The 22,199-nt window shown below is 40.6% G+C and overlaps 3 protein-coding genes across 9 annotated transcripts in view; all 3 read right to left on the bottom strand.

Moving 5' to 3' along the window:
- Positions 1 to 6,756, bottom strand: part of LOC108236530 (probable E3 ubiquitin-protein ligase HECTD4) — a 35,085-nt gene extending 28,329 nt beyond the window's left edge. For 2 of the 4 annotated variants that reach the window (XM_025006134.2, XM_017417233.3), the window contains exons 1-5: positions 6,092 to 6,755; positions 2,920 to 3,473; positions 1,524 to 1,613; positions 1,319 to 1,446; positions 994 to 1,102 (exon numbers count right to left, since the gene is read on the bottom strand). In XM_025006134.2, coding sequence (XP_024861902.1) covers positions 994 to 1,102; positions 1,319 to 1,446; positions 1,524 to 1,613; positions 2,920 to 3,473; positions 6,092 to 6,238 — 1,028 coding nt within the window. In that variant the 5' untranslated portion in view covers positions 6,239 to 6,755. Of the gene's footprint in view, positions 1 to 993; positions 1,103 to 1,318; positions 1,447 to 1,523; positions 1,614 to 2,919; positions 3,474 to 6,091 lie in introns of all 4 variants that reach the window. The other 2 variants (XM_025006135.2, XM_017417231.3) reach the window with 2 other exon arrangements.
- Positions 6,757 to 7,809: 1,053 nt separating this feature from the next.
- LOC108236470 (group 3 secretory phospholipase A2-like) lies at positions 7,810 to 17,620 on the bottom strand. Of its 2 annotated transcripts, none has more exons than XM_037976966.1 (7): positions 16,484 to 17,620; positions 15,442 to 15,574; positions 14,679 to 14,813; positions 11,973 to 12,970; positions 10,891 to 11,020; positions 8,360 to 8,463; positions 7,810 to 8,187 (listed from the first exon to the last, which is right to left on the bottom strand). In XM_037976966.1, exons 1-7 carry the CDS (start codon positions 16,944 to 16,946, stop codon positions 8,054 to 8,056), a joined length of 2,097 nt encoding a protein of 698 aa, XP_037832894.1. In that variant the 5' UTR covers positions 16,947 to 17,620; the 3' UTR covers positions 7,810 to 8,053. The 2 variants fall into 2 exon arrangements, with proteins under 2 accessions (XP_037832894.1, XP_017272621.2); XM_017417132.3 differs by having other exon boundaries at positions 8,344 to 8,463; positions 16,484 to 17,616.
- Positions 17,621 to 18,201: 581 nt separating this feature from the next.
- LOC108236559 (rabphilin-3A) overlaps positions 18,202 to 22,199 on the bottom strand; it is a 26,226-nt gene continuing 22,228 nt past the window's right edge. For all 3 annotated transcript variants that reach the window (XM_017417304.3, XM_017417303.3, XM_017417306.3), the window contains 5 exons: positions 22,065 to 22,121; positions 21,786 to 21,940; positions 21,612 to 21,693; positions 21,389 to 21,485; positions 18,202 to 21,283 (listed from right to left, as the gene is read on the bottom strand). In XM_017417304.3, the coding sequence (XP_017272793.1) occupies positions 21,153 to 21,283; positions 21,389 to 21,485; positions 21,612 to 21,693; positions 21,786 to 21,940; positions 22,065 to 22,121 (522 nt within the window). In that variant the 3' untranslated portion in view covers positions 18,202 to 21,152. The remainder of the gene's footprint in view (positions 21,284 to 21,388; positions 21,486 to 21,611; positions 21,694 to 21,785; positions 21,941 to 22,064; positions 22,122 to 22,199) is intronic.

Raw genomic sequence — 22,199 nt, 5'->3', positions numbered from 1 at the left:
TTTTTTACTGTAAACCATTAGATATTTTTAAACTGTCTGTGCTTCAAAGATAAGGGTATATAGGAGAGTTCTGTCTCACATACACATGCTGTCTTTCTCTTCCTGTTTTATCAAATGCAACCTCTTCCTCTAGTAGCTGTGTTTTCTCCACGTCTTTCTAATTAGATGAGCATTTTTGGTTATTTCAGATTTTTCGTACCTTCATATAGGAGAGTTTCTTCTTTCTAACGTTGTTTGACTGAAACTATTGGCTTTATCTAAGCATGACACTCACTTCCAGTTTCATTCAGACATTATTTTCTTTTAGCTACACAAATAACTGACTCCATCATCCCGACATTTCGAATAACCACAAAATTGACCTTTTTTTTTTTAGACATTGTGGTGTAAAAACAGACGGTCGCTAAATAACAAACAGACAGCTACATTCGCTAGAGTACGAGCGAAATGATCAGCATCGATTGATAATGGCCGGCCCCGCTGCAAGACATCAGCAGAGCAGTTTGCTGCAGCTAAACCCCGCTGTGAGGGCTCAGAGGAAGGTTGTGGTCTCATCATCATATTTGCATCCTTTCTCTCGACAGAACTGCCTGCTTTCAAGGTTGTTCTTTCAGATGGAAACAACAAAGCAGAAGCGTATTTCTGGGTCAGAGTTGGCTAAATTAAGTTATACACGTTCCAGCCTCTCCAGAAGCTTTTGAGCATACTGAAGGAAGTTGCTTTCTGGGAGCCATCTGAGTCATCTGCTACCACGGCGTGACGCTACAATGCAGATGAATCCCATTTTTGTTCCGTAAATGTTGGTCAAAACAAAGAAAGAGAGCACAAAGAGCTTATTTCTAAAAGGAAATAATGGACCTAATAATTGCCTCTGGGCAGACAAGTGAAAAGAAGTTATTTTTAGTGTTTCATTGCCCTGTCTGGTTTTTCATTCCTGCCATTTACTGTATGATGCAGAGGAAGCAACGCACATTGGAATGAGTGTCGAATTACCTCAGAGTCCCGTGTAAACCAGAGCCAAGCTTGCTGAGTCCTCTCCCAGAGGAATTAGTGGAATACAGATATAATCCATCTGTGGCTAGACAACGGCCTAGGTCTGTGTCTTTGAAAAAACAAACAAAAAAACATGAAAAACAATGATGATCATAAGCAATTTTATAGTTCAAAAGAAGTGTTTACAGAACCAGGTGGGAGCAATAAGATGCTAAAGACGGGGCACCATTTTTATCCTTTCTTAAATGTTAAGAATTGCGACTAAAAAGAAGAATGGATGAAGTGTCAGGTTAAGCAGGCTTTTTAGTTTCTGAGCAGTCTTTACCTTTGCTTTCTGCACCTCCAGCAGAGTTATCAGGTGTGGGCAGCATGTCCTCGAAACCCCAAGACACACTGTGTTTGCCCCCTAAGAGGCAGGATGGAGAGCCTGGGCCTCCTTCAAGGAGCAAAAGTCTGAAGCAGGAGCGACACAAAGTCATTACATGTTGTTAGTCTTTTTTTTTTTAACAAAGCCATTATGTTTCCCTTACCTGTAAAGAACATCTGACACTGGAAGCTGGCCCAGATCGGTTTGTTTTTGCAGCAGGTGAACTGTGTGGATAAACGTCTTCAAGGAACCCCTAGAAAATAGTTTGGCACGTTAATCGCGAAGCCCCAGCATGAAAAACGTGAAAGAGGATTGCTGATTATATCCAGAACTGAAAAAAAAAAGCCTTTTAATGAAAATGAACTTCTAACTCTTTATTCATCTCTGAGTAAAATAAATATTTTCCATTAAAACACAACAGATAATAATTTATTTCCAGGTTTAACAAGCAACTTTGTGCTGTGAACTGATGAGTGACTGAACAAACCTAATTGAACACATCCATCCAATTACTTAAATTTGCAACAATACTTTGCAAAAGAGGAACTTGGTGTTTTGCAGCATCTCGGCTGTACGTGCATATTTGATTCACCATTTAGCTGAGCCACAGGTGGCACACGTGAATCTGCCATCACACACTTTTCTATTGGAGATATTTTTAACTCTAGTCCCTTTGGTTATTTAACCCTCACACACAATGACACACTGACACGCCATCAGAGGTCATGGGGGAGTAAAGGCGATCGCCCATTGATTAGCTCCAACTGCGGGTAAAAAAGGAACAATAGCTGGACGGTTCCACGCAACAAAAAGCTCCGAGCTGTAAATAAAGAGTTCTCAGCCTAAACTGAGGTTGAACAAAAACAGGGGAGAGGTCGGCCTGTGACAAGTCAGGAATAGCTAGCATCAACTCAGAGTCAAGCACATTGTGCTCTTAAGTGTAAACAAACCCAAACAACTGGAACGGATTTGCATAAATGAAGGATTCTTTCTTTCCTAATGCAATACCATTTAAAGTTACAATAACAAAAATAAAACCATTTAAAACATCAAACAGTGCTGGCAGCTCGTGCTGACGAAACACGACTGAGGCAACAGGAAGTAGTTTTTGCTCACAGGAACACTGCTCACAGGTTTAAGGGTCACTACTGTCAGTTGGCACGTGTTCATCAACTCCCTCATCCCACCATGCAAACATCAAATGTGAGGTTGCTCCTGTGTGTGCAGGAATACTTTGACTTTTTAATCAAACATGATTGAGTGTATACCATTTACACTGAAAAGGAAAACTGAATATGTTAAGAGTTTACTTCAGAAGTGGCTGCCAAGAATAACAGTGAGTAAAGTTACTAATAAAGTGATTCAGAGTTACTTTTACCAACAAACTTCCTTAATTAAATTATGTTCCCTCCTACTTCATGTAAGTAATTAAGTGTTATTTACTCAGTGGTATTACTGTTACTGTAGCACGATAACATTAGTCTGTATCTACAACAGCCGTAAGACAGATTTTAGGAGTTATAAAGTAAAAACAACAAAGACAGGAACTGTGGCCTCACCTGGCACATGCAAGTGCCACCAGTGCAGCAGCAGCATTTTCTCGCTGCCTGTGCGTGTGCAGAATCTGTGACTGAGTCTGGCCCTGAGGTTGGCCTGACTCCTGGGCTCCGTCTTCCAGCCAGGAACACAGCAGGCTCTCCAGGCCGTTGAGGCAGTCAGCGGGCTCTTTGCTCAGGCTCAGCGGCTGGCAGTCCCGGAGGCAGGCGAGCAGTACTTCCGCAGTTACGCCGCACAGCGCTGGGTCACTGCGGGTTTGGGACTGCAAAAGGGGGAAGACCAGCAGCAGGGCGACACGAGACGTGAAGGGCGCCTGCTCAGGTTGCTGCAGCAGACCTTGTCTTTTGAGTAAGGCTAAGGTCTCCTCGTCGGCCCCTCCCGTCCCCTCTCGCTCCTGCTGCTCCTCGAGGGCCAGCTGCCGCTGTGCTGCCCACAGGCCACGCAGAGCGTTGAGGCGGTACTCCAGCAGGCGGGCGTACGCATTGCTTTGATTCCCACAGACAGCACGCAGGCGCTCTGCGAGCTCTACGGGGTTCTTCGTCTCAAAAGTAAGAATCTAGGGAAGAGAGACAGAGAGTTTACAAATTTAGGACAGAAGTTTCTGCAGCTCAGAGGAAAAAAAAGGAAGTAGAATGCTCAGAATGCTAAAATCCAATATTTATTACAAAAAGGAATATTTCTACCAAAAACAAGAAGTTAACTTAAGAAGAGAAGGAGGTGGAAACTTTCAGTTTTCAAAGCAGATTTTGGATTTTGTTTCATTTAGGACATCTCTCTGGGTTCTGCTTCAGGTGACATCAAAGTTTTACTTCAGTATTCTTTCACAAGTCATGTGGTTATCGTGTGGGTTCATGAGCAACGAACATTTTACCGAAGTAGTGGGATAAATGTGTAATGTGCCAATTACTAATCAAAGGTTCATCCAAATTTGGTCAAACTGTAAACTAATTTCAGTGGAGTGGACCCTCATCTCTACGGCTCTTTGGCTTAACGGTCAGAGAAAGCAAAGATCATTAGGTGTAGTATATCAGAAGTGAAACAATGCGCCTCTGTGCACTTAGGCAACATCTCAGATATTGATTACATTCTGCAGCCCACGAATCGTAGACTGAGAAAAAAAAAAATCCATTATACCATTTAGCTGGCACAATTTGTATTGATTCAATTTCTGAAATGCTACTTATGTTACAGTAACACCCCTTATCTGGATGCTAGGCTTTCTCCACCTTTGTCTGAAAAATTCCTATACCACTGAGTTGAAAAAAAGGCATCGTCACATCTCGTAAATCAGCTTGGAAGCAAAAACCAAGAACTGTGGTATCCTAAAAGGACCAAAGACGAATCAAGTTTTTGTTTTTCGTGGTTAGTATTTTGCTATGAACCAATACCTGGCATCCACCAGCTAAAAATATCCTTTAACACTTTTTAAACTTCAAATATTCAACATTTCTTTGGTACAAAAAAACCCTAAACTTTCCCAAATTAAAAAAAAAAAAAAATCACCCTATATGTCAGTGTCTTAAGTTGTATCTGTATACATGTTTCCATTTTTGTTAAGAGTGAACTGCACTCTCTTCATAACCACACTTAATACACGTGCAACACATTTATGGAACGTATCGCACGCTGTATGGGTGCTGAATAATTTAATGCCGTCCATACTTTGATGTCATAAAACGTTGTAGGCCACGGTGATGAGGATGCAAGAACATTTGCATGGGAATACTGCCTGCAATATTTAGGTTTGATGCAAACGCACAACAGTCCTCGATTCACGAATGTCGCAAAACAATCAGGGCAACGCTTACATTGGCTTTTCCCAGCTGAAAGACTTGTGGACAGAAATCTTCTGCTGTCGTGGTTCTAAAACTAGCACAAAAAAGTACCAGCTGAGAATGTACGTGTAGAGAAAGGAAGGGAAGCTGAAGACAAATCAGTTGTTTAAACGACAAAACAAATGTTATGTTGTGGTAATAAAACAGGCTGAATGTGCACGGGTGAAATTACAGCAAAATCCAAACAATATATGAATTAAATCATGAAGGGCTGATGTCAGCTGATGAGCACATCAAGGTCCCTGTGGACAAAAAACCTACAAAACATACAACCTCTTGTTGACTCTTCTCAAAATACTCCCTCTAAGTCAATTAGCTAGAGTAGTAAGTACAACATTAGAAATTTAGGACTTTAAAGTAATCATTACAGTATTAAAAATGGCTTTTTTTCTCCCCCACATCTACTGATAACATTCATGTAAATCACTGGCATCTTAACCAGACCAGACACGAGACAGACATTAGACATTAATGTCTCGTGTACGAACTCACAGATGTCCCCAGTTCAAACTTTCTGAAAAGACTAAGTACCAAAATATCAAGGTTGGAAATACACATTTTTTTGTTTTGTTTTTTGTGGTCTGACTAATCGAGAACACGATGACGTCCGGTCCCCTTCAAAATAAAAGCCTGTTCATCCAGAAACAACATGACAACAGTTCTTAAATCCTACCCTGCACACAGTAAAAATTAGTTTAAACTAGCTTTAGGTCAAGAGAAATGTAATATTTGTTTAACATTTAAATATGGGGGAAAAATGGCCTGGGAAATTAATGCAAAATAAGCTGTCAGGTCAGCAAAGTGTACATACACAGCTGTTTTTGTGACTTATAAATATACTACACTTGGTGTTATAGAAAACATTGAACGTCAAACTGCCTGCTGATTAAATCCATTTTTAACATGATGATTAATACACATATAACATAAATCATTTTAAAGAAATACCTAAACCTGGATAAATTAAACTTTTTTAAATGCGTGATTAATTAAATCAGCATATTACTATGTAAGTGTAAACAGTCACAAATATACTAAATCGTTATATTTGTGACTGCAGTAGTTCTATTGGGAAAGCTTTTATTTTGAAAGGAGCGGCCGGAAACAGGTAGCGACAGTGGACTTTGACAGTGAATCAATAACAAGCAGAGCAATAAACTTGCTAACGTCGGCGCTGCAGTTATCACTAAGCTGCCATAGCAAGGGGGCATGGGGGGAAAACAAAATCACTTTTCTACATTGTAATAAATCAAGAGACACATTGGTTGCAGTCGCGTGTTTCCATTTATAAATCTTTGTAGGGCTTGAGTGTGTGAAAGTGGCTTTCAGTTTCACCCACCTCCTGTTCGGTGTCCCCCTGTTCCGACACTCCAATCTCACTGGGCAGCTCGGCCAGATCCGTGACCCGAATGAGTCCGTCGTGGAGAAATATGGTCTCCTCCTTCACCGAAAGCCACTGGGACGAATCCACAGCCCCGGAGCCCATCGCTCTCCCCTCCGACAGCGATGCCAAAAGGGTCGAACATTAAAAATTCAGTGACAGGATAATGACAGAAACGCCCCAGACAGCCTGCTAACGATCTACTACATAACTGCCGCGGTCCTTATCTGACGAGGGGGGGGGGGCCGACAGGACAGAGAGCAGCGCCGGTAGGGTGCACACAAACGGGCAACAGCCGGGCAGCGAACGAGCCGCGGTGGCGGCGGCGGCGGCTCCCCTCTCGGTCGCCTCGGTTAGCCGAAGCCGAGCTAACTTACCGCTCGGTAACGTCTTCAACGCTTACCGAACTGAGTCGGTGGGCGTGACACTCGGGCTAAAGCCGCTAACGCGTCGCGCTGTGTGAACGGCGGTCCTCTCGGGACGAAACTACACCTCGCAGCGATTTCATTTTACGGTTAAAATCCCGCTGCACGCGCCTCCGCTGCCGGCCCCGGCCGCTGTGTCGGTGCCTGGAGAAGATAACGGCTGTCAGCGCGAGGCCATGTTTCCAAGGCCAACCGCTCCCAGCATGCACCGCGCACCCGAAGAATAACTGTCAAAAATTCATGAGCTCATCACAGCAAAAAATAACATTCATCAGACAAATACTGTTATTTAAAGAGTATATGTTACTATTTTATTCTTGCAGTTTGTACCCCGGTCTGAGCTACTTTGGTGTGAAACACAAATGATTTCCATTATTTTAATAATAAACAAAGTTGTGTTTAATTTCCATGAGCAGCAGTGAGATTATGTGTAATAGACATGTAGCCCAAAGTGACATTCAAAATTTAAAGGGGATAAAGGCAAATTTGAAGAATTTATCATTTTTATTATAAATATGAGTCTTCAACTGAAAGTCTAAAATGGCTCCCTATAAAAAGATAGGAAGCAAAGCACTTTTTTCAGGGAGGTGTTAATAAAAAATGAGATTTGCAGATTTTTACAAGAAGAATATTTATTCAGTTATTAAGCACAGAGGTGGAACAATCATAGTTAGGGCTTTCAGCTCTCTCACTGCTCTTTTCTTTCGTTTGTTGACCACTTTAATGTCTGAAAGGTTAGTTGTTGCCATGATAGTTTGGTGATAGCTTATCAGCCTTCCTCCTCTTCCTCACTGGAGAGTTAAAAGTTGGTTCTTTATTAGTTTTAAATTTTCATTTTGATGTATTCATAGAGTCCCTTTATATCCCTTTGCTTATAGCCTATGCTAAAGGTTACATGCTAAACTTTGCATTTGAATATGAAATCATTTTCCCTGTTTTAATGTATTTTTATCATTACTTTTATTAGTACCAGAGTGATTAATATTGCACAGAACTTATTTGAAAAAGCAATTATTTATTCAAGTTATTTAAAAATGTCAATTTAGGCTGTGATTCCAGACAGGTTGTGCAGTGTTTTCAGAAGCATGGACCAGCCGGTTTTATTTAATTTTTTTTTTTTTTTACTAAACCAAAACATTTTACTACTTTACTAATAAAAGTTGTTCTCTCAGATGATTTGTAAAAATCTGTTTTGCAGTAATATGTAAATAAGATTCACTGTGAGTAGCTAAATTCAGACAGACAATAAAATAAGCAACTTTCTTATTTATTTTCACATGACAGCCTGGTGGACTCACATGACTTTATAACTTATGTTTTTACAAAAAATAAAGTTTTACCATAGTCTAGTGAATACTATAGCCTTATTGATTCGTAAAATGAGAAAATCTTTTCAAAGATATTTAGGAAATGTGAAGCTTTTAACATTAAAGCTGCAAAAGTTCAGTCTTCAGTCATGTAGGCTGTGTCATTATATCAGCTTTCATCTGTAGCTTCAGGCAGTGCTTATAGAGGCGAACAGGAATCCTTTTCTTTCCGTCACTAAAAACTCCCGTCTCTGTGTCGTTTTTCTTCCGCTTCTTAAGTGCTTGATGTAGGTCAGAGGCTTTATTGAAGCCTTGGGAACATCTAGAAAGGAAACAAAAAAAAATGAAAAAAAAAATCAGTAATTTAAAGCAGCTTATAATCTGCTGTACAAGCGAGCCGTGTTAATGCAGCAGACAAGGCAAAGCTGCAATCAAGACCTGCTCGAGACATTTTAATGAACACTTCAGAGCTTAACACCTTTTCTTGCGATTACATTTTTTCTCCTCCGGCAGAGTGAAGCACCGCTCCGAGACGAAATCCGCCAACAGAGAGCGGGGCACACTGAGGAGCCCGACGCTTTCGATCTGAGCAGCCAAGCTGTAAAAAAAAAAAAAAAAAAAAAAAAAAAAAAAAAAAAAAAAAAAAAAAAAAAAAAAAAGGACAAAACAGACAAATAAAAAGATCAGAACTTCAGAAAATAGCAGTGGAGTCAAACACGAGGCAAGAATAGGGGTTTTGATCAGTATTAAATAAACCATTTCCTACATTGAAAAGCTGCAAACATATAGATTTACCTGTATTTAATTTCTAGTTCATCATTAGATTTTACTACCAAGAATTATTATTTCATAGCTATATTTATTGCCTGTTGCCAAAAGACAAAGGTGGACAATAATATTTTTGCCTGTCTGTCAAAATATCTCACGAATAACTGGACAAATTTTAATGAAACATGCAGAAAGTAATTATTGGATGTACGTCTACAACTGATTATGTTTTGGAGTCAACCTGATTCAAGATGGCTGCCACAGCTAACTGACCTTAATAAACAGTAAAATAGCCATAACTCAGTCAATTTTACAGATACTGACCTAAAATTTGGCGTTGTAGTAGCTGAGACTCATTCCCAACACATACTCCAAGAGCTCCTCATTGTGCAAGATCTTTACTGCAGACTTCAGCATTAACTATTGGGCTGAACACTGTGTGTCTGTTTGCACAATATTTCATAAACCACTGGGTGGACTTTAACTTGAGTTTCAGAGAATAATCATTAGATGTACTCCTACAGCTGATAAATATTTGGAGTCAGTCCAATTTGAGATGGCCCCCACAGCTATTTGATAACAAATGACAAAGAAATGTTATAACTCTGCCAGTTTTAAAGTTACTGAGCCTAAATTTGATGTGGCAGTAGGTGAGAATCATTTACAGCACATACTCTGAGAGTAACATCTCCAAATATCACATAAGATTACACATAATGGTGTTTCTTTCAAGGTTTGACCAAAACAATGGCATCTTTTCTTGACATAAGGTGATCTTAGTCTAAAAATTTGGCATTAAAGGCAGCAGGCAACATGCATGCTTTCAAGGAATGCTAAGCCTTTTAATTATATTTCGGTATTTATTATAGTAGTATTTAATATTGACTAGAAACACTTCTAGAGAATTCACAAAGTCATATCTACAGAAAGGATCAATCATTCAACTCAGAAAGGTGCTGCAGTCAGCTTTACTTAAAGGTAAATATAAAATATATGTATATTTGATTTGTGTAACAAACTAAAAAGACAAGAGGTTTTAACAAAACTATGTTTTTTTCTAAAAAAACCTATTTTTCGTGTTCTATTTTTATCATAAATAAATGAACAAATCACTGTCCACACTAAAAAATATAAGCTTCGTTAGTGCACCAGTCCATGCTATGACATTAAACTCAAAAATGGTGATGCAAGATCTTACATCGCCACCCAAAAACTTAGGTTTTTCCATTTTCATATAACCGTCACATTAGGCATACGTGAAACATTTCGGAAGTACTTCTTTCACAGTTACTTGCATGAGGACGATAGGTGCAACCACACAGAAAAATCCTCAGCTGTCAAAGTATTTGTGTTTTTTTTTCTCTTTGTGGCTGAAATCCACCGAGGGAGCTGGAGTGTAACAAAGGCAGATGTGCTGATACAAAGGAGCAGACAGCGAAACTAAGAATATAAACATGAAAAAATAAATAAATAACGAATCATAAAACTCAACATTATGCAAAGTGGAGCTGAGAGATGAGCGTAATAAAATCCCAGGTAGTCATAGATGGTGACACAGAGAACTGTTTACAGGAGCAAATTAAAACCCAACTCCTGAACACAGCTGTTTTTTTCTGCTTCTTCAGCTCCACTGCAATAATTACACTTTGTTTCATTTCTGCGCTTTCATTTTATTTTATTTTGTTGCAGAATTTATTCACTACTGCAACACAATTTAACCATAATGAACGATTACTCAAGTCAGTAGACACAGCAGCCACGGGGGTCATGATATGTGTCTACGACAATAAAACTGTCTCCGATCCGATAAACATCTCGCGGAATCAGGTTGCATGGCATGTTTTGCGGTTTTAACATGTTATGGCAGAAATGGCACTGACAGTACGATCTCTCCACAAGCCGTGTTGTTACTGCAGGCTAAATTCCACTGAGGTATTTTACAAGAACGATGTTTTGACCTGCCAAATAAAACTGCACTTTTTCATACGATCTCGCATCAGAGACTGTTGAGACGGGGTAAAAATGAATCAACGGAAAAAAAGGATTTGATTACCTTTTCCCCAAGCAGACGTTATGATCTCAAGATATTTAATGTTTTGGCTGCTTGGCTTGATAGTATGTCAAAACAAATATTTTGTGCACTTCAATCTTGATGATTAAAGCCTTCGATTGTCACACACACACACAAACACACACAAAAAGAAATATGCAATACGGAGGAAAAACTGACAGGAGGAGAAAGTGCTTTCTTATTTACCGGCTGGTGCAGTCACAGTGGTAGGCAGTCTTGGACTCCGTGTTCCGGAGATTATATTTCTTCTCTAAAGGAGGGATTTTAAATTTACATTCATCCAGATGTTTGAGGCTTCGACACTGGAGCTGATTATCTGCAGGTGTGAAAATGAACACAGGCTGTTATCTTTATGTACTCCTTTTTAGTCACCTAAGCAGCTAAACTCATTATATGTTGTAGAAAAACTTTCCCACTGCTTTTTACCTCCACGGGTTTCCAGTCCTGACCTACTCGCATAAAGACTCTATTTAAAAGGACCTCTATAAAGGAAATTTGCCTCAGGCCACTCTTTTAAAGGCAGTGTTATATGCTCTTTTTGTTTCACCTTTTATCCACAGCTCACCGAGGAATTCTAATAATTGTAATGAATGAATGAATTCAACAGCAATTTCTGGAGCTTTTTGTTTTTTTCAGCCTAAAACTTGTCCACTAGAAAATGTCCCATTCATACCACTACCATCCTGATACATGTGACCACTGTCCAAACTACATTTTTACATAAACAAACAAAATAAAAACAGAATGCCAATAAGCTAGAATCCAATAAAACAGGAAATATTAGGGAAAACGCATACAATTATTGTCAGAAAGAAAAATACACTTTCATAAGTGCCAAAGGATAAAAGGATTGCAGGAAACAGATGGAAGATGATGTGACCTGCCTGGGCCTCGAGTTAGTCTCTTTGGGTTTTATCGGCCCACTTTGCAACACCATCCGAGGGTCTGAGTACCTACTAGGCTTGTTTAATTTTTACGAATATCGTCCTCTTACAACATTAGTGAAAGCTCAAGTGTTAATGCTGTTAAAACTGCAATTACCAGCAAACTGAGAGCAGGATGTTCGGAATTAGATGTGACCCCAGATCAGAAGATATTTTTAAGGCTTTAGGCTTGTTCAAACAAAGTGCAGCTTATATAACAGCAATTATTTCAGCATGCTAAGGTTATTAGTCGCAGGTAATCACTTCTCCGAGTGGGCCTTTCCGTTTGTCTGCCTGATGTCATGGTGTTGTGAACACGAGCAGTCGGCGGCTTTAAGAACTCACCTGTCGCATTACGCTGTCTGTTTTTACTTGTTGGGCTTTGTTCTGCTGGGATGCTTCCAGCTGCAGGACCACCTGAGGGCTGCTGACTTGTACGGTTTGACAACAAATGGAGAAACAGACCCTTTTGTGACTTTCCGTCTTCATAAAGAGAAGCTGTTGTCATTTGTTTTGTCACGATGGGTGTGGGAAAGATGGCTGCACTCCAAACAGTCCCAGAGGTGTGCTGGTTGGACTTTTCTGTTCTCTTTTGAAGGTGTGCTCTCTTCTTTTCCATCCAATTGATTGTTAATCCTTTTGAATTTGTTTTTCCCAGAGTAATAGTTTTCATATGGGTTGCTGTTTCTTGTTCTAGACAGCTTTTACAATATAACTGAGAGGAGTCATTCCTCGTGGATACACTGGAGCCACAACAGATACTTTGCTTTGGGAGTTTATTTTTACTTTTCGTGCTTTTAGTCACTCCTTTGACTTCTGTTGTGGGTTTATGTTGGGGTTTCAGCCTCTGTGTCGACGGTGGAACAGGTGAGCGTGTTGTAGTTGGCGTTCGAGGGGCAGAGCTTGTCAGCCCTTTCTGTGGGTTGTGGCTTCTCTGTTTAAGACCCGTAAGGCTCTTTCTAACACTCTTCTTTTTTCCAGGTCTTTTTTTATTTGCCGACAGAGTTTGACTAGTTGTAGACCGAGTCGTGATGCGTGTCCTGGGTGTTGTGGACACTTGTGAGGGTCCCGGTCCAGATATCTTCCGACAGCTCTTACATCCTCTTCCCTTGGTCCTGTGGTGAAACGTGTCTCCTCTGGGAGGGTCTCTGACACCGCATGCTTGTTCAGTTTTTGATGGTTTCCTTTGAGGGCTTAACGTGTGGCTTTCAGTCAAACGCTCCTCTCCACCGTTTGTTAAATTCCTGCTGTCAGTCTGCACGTACTGGCCTGAAACCTCCGAGCTGTTGTAAGGCAGGGGGCTTTTGAAGACAGCATATGGAGCCTTTTTGGCAACTTTGCACCTAGAGAGAGTAAAAATGCACATTATAACCAAGCAATGGAAGGGAAGACCGTGTTTCGTTTGAAGCTTTTACAATGAATCGCAAAAGCATTCACCTTCTTGGCATTCCTTCTATGTTGTTGCCTTACAACCTTGGATTTAAATAGGTTTTCAGTTTGACTGTAGGTAATGGAACTAAACAAAATACTTCTGATTAATGAAGCTGAACGGGGAAAACAGTTGTTTTAAATATTTCTAAAATATAAAACTGAAAATTGATGTATGCACATTATTCACAGCAGGAAGACCAAGAAACTCTCCACACAGGGAAGAGTGTTGTGGAGAATCATTAAATTCATCGCTAGGAAATGGGGAAAAAAAAAACAATGCCACCACAGCAAACCTGTCAAGAAAGGGTTTGTCCACCAAAACTCACAGACTGGGCAAAAAGGGGCATTAATCAGAGAAACAACCAAGAAACCAAACATAACCCAGATCAAGCAGGACATCTCTTCTGCAAAGGTGGGAGGATCTCTCCATTGGACCACTAGCTGCCTAGAACTGGGCTTCATAGAAGTGTGGCCAAGAAAAAAAACCTGAAAAAATAAAAAAATTAAAAAAAGCAAAAAGGCATATTGAAAACTCACCTTCTAGCAGGACAATGGCCCTAAACACACAGTTAAAGCAACACTTAACAATTGACACAGTTGAACATTTAACAATTTTTTTCATCCATTTAACTTTAATAATTTGGACTATTTTGTGTAGGTCTGTTACCTATAATCACATTGAAAATCCATTTAAATTTCAGGCTGTCAGACAACATAATGGAAAGAATACCAAAGGGGTGAACACTTTTGCAGTAACCTGTATAATCCACAGTACTTAAATGCAGCTGATGTGCCTTGTATAGTCAACTGAGATATAAGGACTAATTTAAAACACCCATAATTGAGGGCAAAGTAGCAAAGCTGTGACGGCACCCCGGTGTTCAGGACTTTTCTTATAAATCCTCCTCTTTATCTGCTTTGGATTCTGTGGCAGGCCTCTAGAGTTGGACAGTGAAAGCAGTGAAACTTTGGCTAGCTTCCAAATTCAGTTCAAAAAGTTTTAATAATTGTTAATTAATTATAATTAAATAATTGGATGTGTAACAGAGAAACTTCTGTTGTAAACCCAGTTTAAGATGCCGGCTACAGCTAGTTGATCAAACACAAAAATGGTTATTTCTCTGTCAACCTTACAGAGACTGAGTTCATATTGGGAGTCATCCACAACAAATCCTCTGAGCACCAACAGAACGCCCGAGATCTCGTAATATCATGTGCGATTGTGCATAATATAATTGCTGTTTATTAAAGTAATTTGAGTTTTACAATAAAGCTACTCGAAAAAAAAAACATTTTTTATAGGATTGTTCAGCACAGGTACCCATTTTGAGGAAAACACGAATATATTGACCACTTCAGTGAACTCCGTTAGGTTGAAACGTTTTACTATGGCTGTTAATGGTTTGCCTTAAAGAAATAACCACCTGTATTTGACCAAACTGGGTTTTATATTTTACCAAGTTTATGACATATAAAAAAACTGAAAAACATACATTTGATTCTTTGCTTTGAACATAACCACACATGAACTTAATTTTTGTACAGAACAAAAAGCCTTGTTTTGCCTGATATCATGCATTGGAAAGCTCAAGCACCAACGCCAGCACGCCTTTCACTCACATTCCCCACCAGTACATCTGCGTGCACCGCTTCATCTGTTTCAGCTCGAAGCAGGGCACCTTCAGGATGCTGAAGAAGCTGTAGCCCACCATGCTTGAAATGCTGTCGTTCATGTCCAGAAGGCACTGTCGAAACCTGCGATACAGAACGATAGCAAGCAAAGGTCAAAAAGAGGAATCCAGTCACACAAATGGAAGGTAAATCTTCTTGAAAGCTGCTTTTTCTGTTGCCAGCTTTTCGTTAATTTGTATGTTTTATCATATCTGAGCTGAGAGGTGAGTGACAGACACCAAAAATCTGAGGGCAAATGCCTGTCAGTAATAGATGTAAAGTAAAAACATCTCAGCAGGGGATATATACTAAATGAATGCTAACGAATGCAAAAATAATGAGAATTGTGTTCGATTTTGACGGCAAATGCTTAATTCGAGGACTGACTGCAGCAAAGCTGTTTTTATCAATCCTGGATGAGTAGTTTTGTCACATTGCCCCAGGTTTTTCTCCTTAAATCAGTTTTTGGCTAAATGACAGAGTTATACTGCATATTACTGCATTCCAGAAATGAGTTAAATTGGAGACTATAAAAGTAGGACTTAAAACTTCAGCCTTGAAGCAAATCTGTCCCTACGTGTCTGTCCACGTTAGTCAGAGCAGCGTACAGGGGACGTGATTTACTGCTTGCAGGAGTTTCTCTGGAGGCAACGAATACTTGACATCCAGACTCGGGATTGGACGCCCAGCAGATGGAATCTGAGGCTTTTACCTTTGGTCACACTCGCAGTGTGAGACGGTGTAGAAGTTGGGGTTGAAGACGCCATAGTTCACGGTGAAAGCCGGGATGATGCGCGAGCAGTGGTCGTGCTCACGGCAGCATCTGTCCGCCCTCTCGAACATGCCTGTGCGCGGGAACGAGATTTAAAATGGGACCGCACTTCAAAAACCATTCACGTCGACACAACACTGGTTCTCATCCCTTGAATTTAGGAGACTAGTAAATGCACGTCCATGTCAGATTTATATCTGTTAAAAGCAACAGAAGCTGACCAAAGTGCTTTACAATTCAGACAAACAGCAGAAAAATATATAATATAACAGACATTAAGAAAACAATTTAGGAAATTAAAATATCAACACAACATGGATCCCATCAGCTCTATTGGGGCTACTAATACTCGGCTTAAAGCCAAGAAATAAAGATTGGTCTTAAGCATAAATTTAGGTCTCAATGATCCCATATATGACGAGACAGAGAGACTATATGAATGAGAAAGATTCATTTTAACCAGTTTTTATTGCCACTGAGCCTAATCATGAGCAGTTTAAGCAGATTGATAGAGTCTAACTTAATGGACAGACAGACCTGGGTGTCATCAGCAAAACGATGGAAAGGGATGTTGTGTTTCCTGAAAAGGGACCCCAAAGGAATATATGCAGCATGAAGTCGGAGTTAAACAACTCAAACAAAAACCATTTGTCTGAAAATGGTAAGAAGCCAATGTTTTAGAAAACTAACTAACTATGAAAGGCCTTCAGATGAATTAATTAGAATGTATATTATCTATCCCTTAAAACGTTTATGAAAACCAAAGGGTTTTGTTTGAGACTTAAAAACTTTGGTGATGCACTCACCAGTCTTTATAGTCACTGTTTTGGAACTGTGATATAATTACTCCAACAGTGCAAAACGAGCAGTGTGTTGATATGACTGCAGGCTGCAGCCTACATACCATGACATAATTGTACCTTTAAAGCTTCTTTTTTTTCTCTCCTGTAAGAATCAGACCACCACAGTCCAACACCCTCACCCAGCTGCTCGTATCCCACCGCCTTGCTCCCGCTGCCGCACCACAAGGTGCCCGGGAACATCCAGGAGCGCTTCCTCCGACCCCTGCCCTCCGCGCGCTCGGTGAGCTCCGGGGCTCGGGTAGGCGCGAGCGCGCACGGCGCATCCCGAAACAGCAGCGCGCTGATGTCGAAGCCCCGTGTCGGTGCCTGGCCCCGGCTTTCGTCGTCGCCGCAGGAAGCGCCGTACCCTTCCGCCACACCTGGACTGACTTGGCTTATTTGGCACGCGAGCAGCCGCGCGCCCTCGGCCCACTTGGTGAGGTAGAGGAGACGCGCACCGGCCGCGTCCTGGCGCAGGAACGTGACGAGCGTCCGTCCGTCGCTGCTGAGCGTCGATCTGAGGCAGGACACACCTGGCTGGGCTTTAAGGAGCATTAAACACGATGAAAAGAAAACGGCTCGAAGAAGCCAGCCGCCGCCCATCCTGATGGAGGAGTTTCCACTCTGTTGAATTTAAATCGCGACCTGTGTGTAACTCTTTTGCACCTATCGCCTTAAATATGCTCCCCTGTGGTACCTGCCTTCCAGGAACTTGGAAATGAAAAAAAAAGAATATCCTCCCACTGGTCTGCTGAAATGGAGAAATATGATGCTCACTTTGGCTCACGTGTCTTTATGAGCGCGCGTCAATCTTTTTTTTTTTTTCCAGGTCTAGAAGACAGCAGGTCCAAGAAGAAATCCAGAGCTTTTGGAGAGCTGGAGAGTGCTGGACCTGTTGCCTTTGGGACCTGACGGATGGATGTCAAAACATTCCATGAAACCACTGGGTGGGCTTCTTTGAAACTCTCAGAAAGTTATGTACATCAACAGCTGAACTTTTGGAGTCAACCCTATTCAACATGGCCGCCACAGCTCTACTAAATTCAGCTATAAATGTGAATTTAGTAGAGGAGAGGACAGATGAGATGAGTGGTGGCTCAGCTGAGCTCAGTCAGTAATACGACTATTACTATTTTGCTTTTTGTTTTTTAAATGGCCTTTTTATGCCAAAAATATATAACTAAAAATCTGTTTTGGTTTTGGTGTATCAGAGTGGCCCCCATCTTCCCCCCTTTAAACCTCTTCTGTCAACATGTTACTCTTAAAAGTTATACTGGAGAAAGAGTTTTGACAGATTCATTTGTAGTTCATATTCATGGACACTAATATATCTGGAAAAAAAACATTCCAAACCACAAAAATATGTTTATATTTTTATAATCTTTAATTTCATCAGAAGAAAATCTAAATTCTTGTAATGACACCTATAAAGTGGAGGGAAATGATTGTTTTGGTGCAGGTTTTAATAACTTTTTAACCTTTTTTGAGTTGTAAAACATCAATGGTTAGAACTGTTTCATTTCTGTGAGACACATTTTATTAGTTATTGTAAATCATTTTCTCCAAAGTTACTAAAACTGTCACTTTTCTCTGCAATGTGTTTGAGTCAGGCTGTTATTGTAGCATAGTGAAGTACCTCAAAATACTACTACTAGTATAGTTACTTTCCGTCATGGTTCATAAAGCTGCATATTTACTACCATTTACTACATTTTATCACCTTTTGTTACATTTTAGTCTTACAGTCAAACAGTTTCTGACCCTTTCCTCCGATACTATCCTATGATGTCACCATAGCAGAACTCAAGTTTTTTTTTGTTTGTTTTTTTTAAATCTCTTTACAAACAAGAAGCGTGCAGTTTTTCCCCAGATTTTATTGGTCTGTGTAAACTTTCTGCAAAACCTTTACATGCAAAGTTATTTGCAAACATACATATTTCAACTTCATGCACTACCTATGTACAAATACAGAGATAAAGGAACATTCCACTGAATTGTCAGAATCAAGTAGAAGACAGCTAGGACTTGAGCTCAGAGAGAAGCCTGGTTTCTTTTTTCTTTTTTGTTTTGTTTTGTTTTATAACATTTGATGACCATCGTGTCATGATCACAGCAGCTGATGTAGCACAAAGTAGGACTGGAAAAAATCGGAGCCACGGCCACGTCGGGGGGGCACAGTGGAGTAAACAGGACACTGGAAAGCTTTGAATGTGCAAGTAGGACTTCTCAGTCGAACGCTGAGCTTATCTGTGGTCTGCTGCTGACAAGAGCAGAGCAAGCCTCGATGGTTGGTGTGCTCTGCAGATGCCAAACACACCAGTTGATTCGGACCACACCGCAGCCGTCATGCAGAATATGGCCTCTTGTTCAGAATGTAAAGCATCAGTAGGAATGTTATGGGAAAAAAGTGTAAACATTGATGAAATTACAATAGCATTTCTCTTTTACAAAGTATATATATCTTGAACCACAAGACATTTCATGCATAGGGTTTTTTTTTTTGTTGTTGTTGTTGTTCTTGTTTTGACATTGGAATAACTTGCAGACAGCTGTAGAAATTGAGGTCATTCCACTTTGTAAGGTGTGCTTTCCTTGATCCGCTGTAAGTGGTGAACGGACACTCACCGAAGCCTTGGGTGATGGAGGGTGAGGCAGAGGGCAGAAGAAAAAGGGCCTTGTTTTGTGCAAAGGGGTAAGTTGGTGGTGGTGGTGGGGGGGGGGGTTTAAAGCGGGCCACGATCGCCTCAGGCACATGAGAGTCACAAGCACAGTGCATGCAGGTAGAGCTGCACATACTTTTGACACGACCCGTTCCACAGTCTCCGATCGCCCCAATTCGTTAGGGGTACCTGTAGGAAACGCGCCCGTGTGCGTTCGGTGTAAACAGTGCAGTAAGAGGAACCCTCTGAGGAGTCAAGAGTGAACCGCGAGCTTTGAAGGAGCAGAGGTAGCAGGACGAGATTCCTTTTTTTTTTTGTTCTTCTTCTTCTTCTGCCAGCTCTCATCGCAACGAAAAAATTAAACGAAAACATCAACTTCATGATTCACTTTTCAGTGTGTGTGTTTTTTTTTTTTTTTTTCTTAACACATAGTTTTTAACGTCCCACAAAATAAAATGTACAGCTCGGATAACATTACATAAAAACTCTTGGTAAACTATATAGGTGCGCTAGAATATATATTTATATATATTTTCAAATCACAAATTAACAGCAACTGATTAAAGAGTAGTCTAGCTCATGGTCCACTCACGTATGAATCATCTGTCGTGTCAGATGTCTATCCTAACCTGAGCAATGTATCAGTATGTAAACATTTCTTTGTGGAAATATACAAAATGTTCATACAGCTGAATTAATTTAAGGTGCAGCTGTGTGTTTCCTGGCATGCTAATACGGTTTGACAAGTTAAATACAGCACTATGTAAGGAAGTCCAAGTAATGAACTTCGGGAGCTCATGAGCTCCAATGATGGTTCTGACCTCCGATGCCACCGCATATTGCTTTTCTTCATCTGTCCCAGTGCAATTCATTTCCTCTAGTGAAGGATGTGCCACATTTACTGCATTTACATACCATCGCTCACCGATATGAGGGCCTTTGTGCAGCTGCTTGATGACAGATGTCTTGGTAAGATTATTTACGTTACAAATTCTTTTTTTTTTTAATCGTGATTTAGTGTCAGCACAGGCAGAGAAACAGCTTCTAATCAAAGACAAAAAGACGCCGAAGGAGGGGAAAGAACAAACAGTGCCTGTGTGATTGATGAGTGTAATAAATATTAAAGCAATAGCTCAGAGCTTCTGAAGTGGCGTTCCGTGGAAAGGATATGAGCAATTAATATTTTACCTGTTGTAGATACGAACAACCTTAATTTGGAAAAAAATGGGTTTTAATTCTGAACAGATTGATGAGCTAACGTCTAGTCCAAGCAGAGCCAGGAGCAAACTGAACTGCCGTCGTCTTAAAACAACTCCAAATTCACAAATCTCAAAGTGGTTCATGTTTTGTAAACCTTTACATTAGATTTTAATTCAGAAGGCTGCATTTATAAAACAATTGCTGATGCACTTTGATTACCTTGAAACATACAGAATTGTGGCTTATTTATGACAAATACACACCGATTTATATATTTTCATGCCTAATAAAGAGTGCCAAAATACATATATGTAAAAAAAACAATAATCAGAAGCTGCTGACCAATTAGCATACATGCTAATTTACCATTCAAAACACTACAGAAAAACTAACGTGGTTAGCATCATGTTTATCACTGTAAATTTATAGATAAATCCGATGTTTCAAAGACATTACTAAAGACAGCCATTTCATGATAACTTCAGCTATTGTTTACAGATCTATATTCTTCAGGATTAAGCAAAGAAACAATGAAAAAGATACGAAAACACAGCTTTACTGCAACGTTTCTACTACAGGAAGCTAAGGACACACAGCACCTCTTCTGCTGACTCTCTGAAAGTGGCAGCACAGATCAGCCTTACCAAAGGCTGCGCAGGAAGTGCTACAGCTAGCGCTACGGTTTGCACGAACCGCTATGAAGTTTTTTGAGAACGACGTCGTTTCAAATAGGCAGAAATCCACTTTGGCCTCGGCCCTGCCTGGACCAGCCATTAGGTTGTCAGTCCAGTCAGAATCAGGTCATTCAGACAGCTATCTACAACAGGTTACATATTTACTGTTCAGAAGTTTTTCCACAGAACCACACTTCAAAAGAACTGAACTCTAAGTGGGGAATAAATGCAAACTGACTGAGAGGGGGGAATATATGTGCGCTCATGCTGTGTGGTTAATCACTAGGAACGTGATTCTCGTTCACCAGGGTGTGCCAGCGCTCGATCCGCTTGTCCTTGTTCTTCAGACACTCGTACCAGTGCTTCAGCCTCTCCCCTTTGGCAGTGATGCCCAGCTGACACCCACCTGTCAGGAAGGAGGGACATGTGCAGGTGAGAATTTCTGTCTTCTGTTGTTTTGTTTTATTTAAAATGCAAAAAAAAAAAGCTGTGACACTGATCAGATATTTACCTATGTAATCATTGGACTTCCCAATATCATAGTCCCACACTGAGATGTCTAATGTCTTCTTGGCCAGTTCACTGTGTTTGATTTCAAACCCGAACTCCTGAAATGTGATCCAGACATTTAGAATTTCCATGTAAACGTTGAAAAACAATTTGTTTAAAAAAACAAAAAAAAAACAACCAGGTGAATTCAATTTTGATGAGTTTTTTTTTTTTTTCCTCCAAACCTCGTTAAACTCTGGGTTTAAAGTCCTCTTCTTGATTTGTGTTTTGCACTTGCCCTTCTTCCCCATATCAGGTTTCAAACATCTGCAAAGTTACACATGCATAAAATGTAATTTATGCCATTTATTGCATAAAATGTCCCCACTTCCCCCAAATCCCCCATTGGTTCTACCTACATTTTGACATACGGGTCCGAGTAGCCGTTAGAATCCATCGCAGCCAAATGAACGCAGCGCACGACCCCCACCATGAGACGACTCTGCGGAGAGCTGTACATGAGGGAGATCAGAATCCGGCCACGCTCTTCTGCCTCGGTGCCATCTTTCCCTGGCTAAAACAGAGCAGAAGGAGAGAGAGAGAGAAAAAAAAAACACTTGTACAGGATTGATTTTAATGTCTGTATGAACTTCTGGAGGAATCCGTCACGTTTAGACATGCTCGGAAACAGCCATTGCCTCATCTTCGTAGAGCGCTATCCCTCTGGCTCCCCCGGCTGTCGCGGTTCTCTTCGTCTGTGAGGAGGAACAAGATTACAGCAGGGTCAGTGAGAGGCCGGGGCGGGTAAAACGAGGGTCGCTTGGCTCTTCGAT

This window comes from Kryptolebias marmoratus, linkage group LG1, assembly GCF_001649575.2.
Source record: "Kryptolebias marmoratus isolate JLee-2015 linkage group LG1, ASM164957v2, whole genome shotgun sequence".
Classification (NCBI taxonomy): Eukaryota; Metazoa; Chordata; class Actinopteri; order Cyprinodontiformes; family Rivulidae; genus Kryptolebias; species Kryptolebias marmoratus.
Note: the sequence above shows the minus strand (reverse complement) of the source record. Positions and strands in the feature narration are given on the sequence as shown.